This window comes from Ceratina calcarata, unplaced genomic scaffold (assembly GCF_001652005.2).
Source record: "Ceratina calcarata isolate Rehan_Ccalc_2016 unplaced genomic scaffold, ASM165200v1 scaffold842, whole genome shotgun sequence".
NCBI classification, from domain to species: domain Eukaryota; kingdom Metazoa; phylum Arthropoda; class Insecta; order Hymenoptera; family Apidae; genus Ceratina; species Ceratina calcarata.
Window position 1 is genome coordinate 13,491 of NW_017179756.1, and position 1,517 is coordinate 15,007.

At 35.9% G+C, this 1,517-nt stretch overlaps 2 protein-coding genes across 2 annotated transcripts in view; one reads left to right on the forward strand and one right to left on the reverse strand.

Annotated features, from left to right (window-relative positions):
• Positions 1 to 832, forward strand: part of LOC108631167 (unconventional myosin-Ie-like) — an 11,717-nt gene extending 10,885 nt beyond the window's left edge. Inside the window, exon 11 of the mRNA XM_026818683.1 lies at positions 535 to 832. Within this exon, the coding sequence (XP_026674484.1) occupies positions 535 to 543 (9 nt within the window). The 3' untranslated portion in view covers positions 544 to 832. The remainder of the gene's footprint in view (positions 1 to 534) is intronic.
• The window catches only part of LOC108631168 (uncharacterized), a 6,210-nt gene extending 4,809 nt beyond the window's left edge, over positions 1 to 1,401 (reverse strand). Inside the window, exon 1 of the mRNA XM_018034907.2 lies at positions 839 to 1,401. The gene's annotated coding sequence lies outside the window, so the exon portion shown is untranslated. The remainder of the gene's footprint in view (positions 1 to 838) is intronic.
• Positions 1,402 to 1,517: the final 116 nt, after the last annotated feature.

Consider the following 1,517-nt stretch of genomic DNA (forward strand, 5'->3'; position numbering starts at 1 on the left):
ATTTCCAAAGATATTTTTTATTTCAACTTTATAAATCGTATAAGGTAACGTTTTTTTTTTTATTTCAAGGAAGGAGTATCTCAGATTTAAAAAAAATATTTTTTGGTGTAATAAGTGGATCATTTGCATCGTGTCAATAATACGTGGAGCAGTGATAACGATAACAGGAGGGAGCAGCAGGTGCAACGATAATGAAGCTAGTATTCTCGGCGAGATAACGCGATGAATGTTGATTCGAAAGGAAAGTAAAAAGTGCGTACGGAAAACGAAACTTGAAAGCGAAAGAACGCGAGTCGAAGGTGTGAGTAACGGACAGCGAGGTAGAAATCAATGCGATTTGACAGCCGGACTCCACGTGGAGTCGTTACGTTCACCTAATGCACTTATGTACACTCCGGTTCATAATCATTCCCATGCATTTAGCTTATAAACATTGTTTCTAAATTCTAATCCAAACTATTCGTTTTATGCGTTTCACGAATTTAATTATTAGTAATACATCTATTAAATTATATAATCCTGCTGTTTTTCTAGTGCAATTAAACCTCGTGACTGGACGATTCGAAGTCCAGCAATTTTTCTAATTCCTCCAATGCCAAGGATATTTCTTCCAAGTAATTATTTGCAATTGCAATGATTGTTATAGGTGCAATTTTACAATGATCGTATCCAGTAGTGATTGAATCAGTGAGGTTTGAGTTATTCTTAATGCAACTTTTCACAAATGGAAAAACCATTTTCTCCCTTGCTCCTATAATAGTATCAATCACGATAGAAGCTTAATGACACGATTTCAAATAAGAAATGTTATTTACAAACGCGTTATTGTTGATCATACCTGATGCAGAATTACCTTCCTCGAATGATTTCACAAACGCAGCTTCGTTTGTTCAAATATTAGGATTTCTCTGTTGGTCACAATTGTTAACAATAAACTCTTAACGCATTCGTTTACACATTTTTAGAGATTTGCATGTGTAGACCATAAAATGTGAAATCTGAAGTAGTATTCTTTTGCTTGAGATTTAATTGAGACTTAAGAATAATCGATAATTATGAAATAAAGATAGAAATCGAACCGTGTCTCTCACATTTTATCAACTGACCACTGATTGGTACATGATTCGTTTCCGTTCACCGAATCGAACCACGGAAACGACGCGGTCTCACGCGCGAATCGAATAAACGAGTACAAGTAGTTGAATAAGTACGCGTTGCACAGATGATGGCTGTGTTTGCACTGCGGCCAAGGATCGAGCGAAGGTAATGAAATAGAACTGCTCTCTCTCTTTCTGTCCGCCCCTCTTTGTCGGTCCGTCTACTCTACTTTCTCCTTCGCTCTTTCTGCCCGAGTCTGTTTACCTGCGTTACATACACTCCCGTTCAGAAATATACACTTGATTTCGATTCCATCGATACATCATAGAAATATAAAAAATATATAAGATAAAAGCATAAGAAGAATGTTAAGATAATTGAAAAATATTATTTTATGGTTTGCAGTATTTTATTTTCAC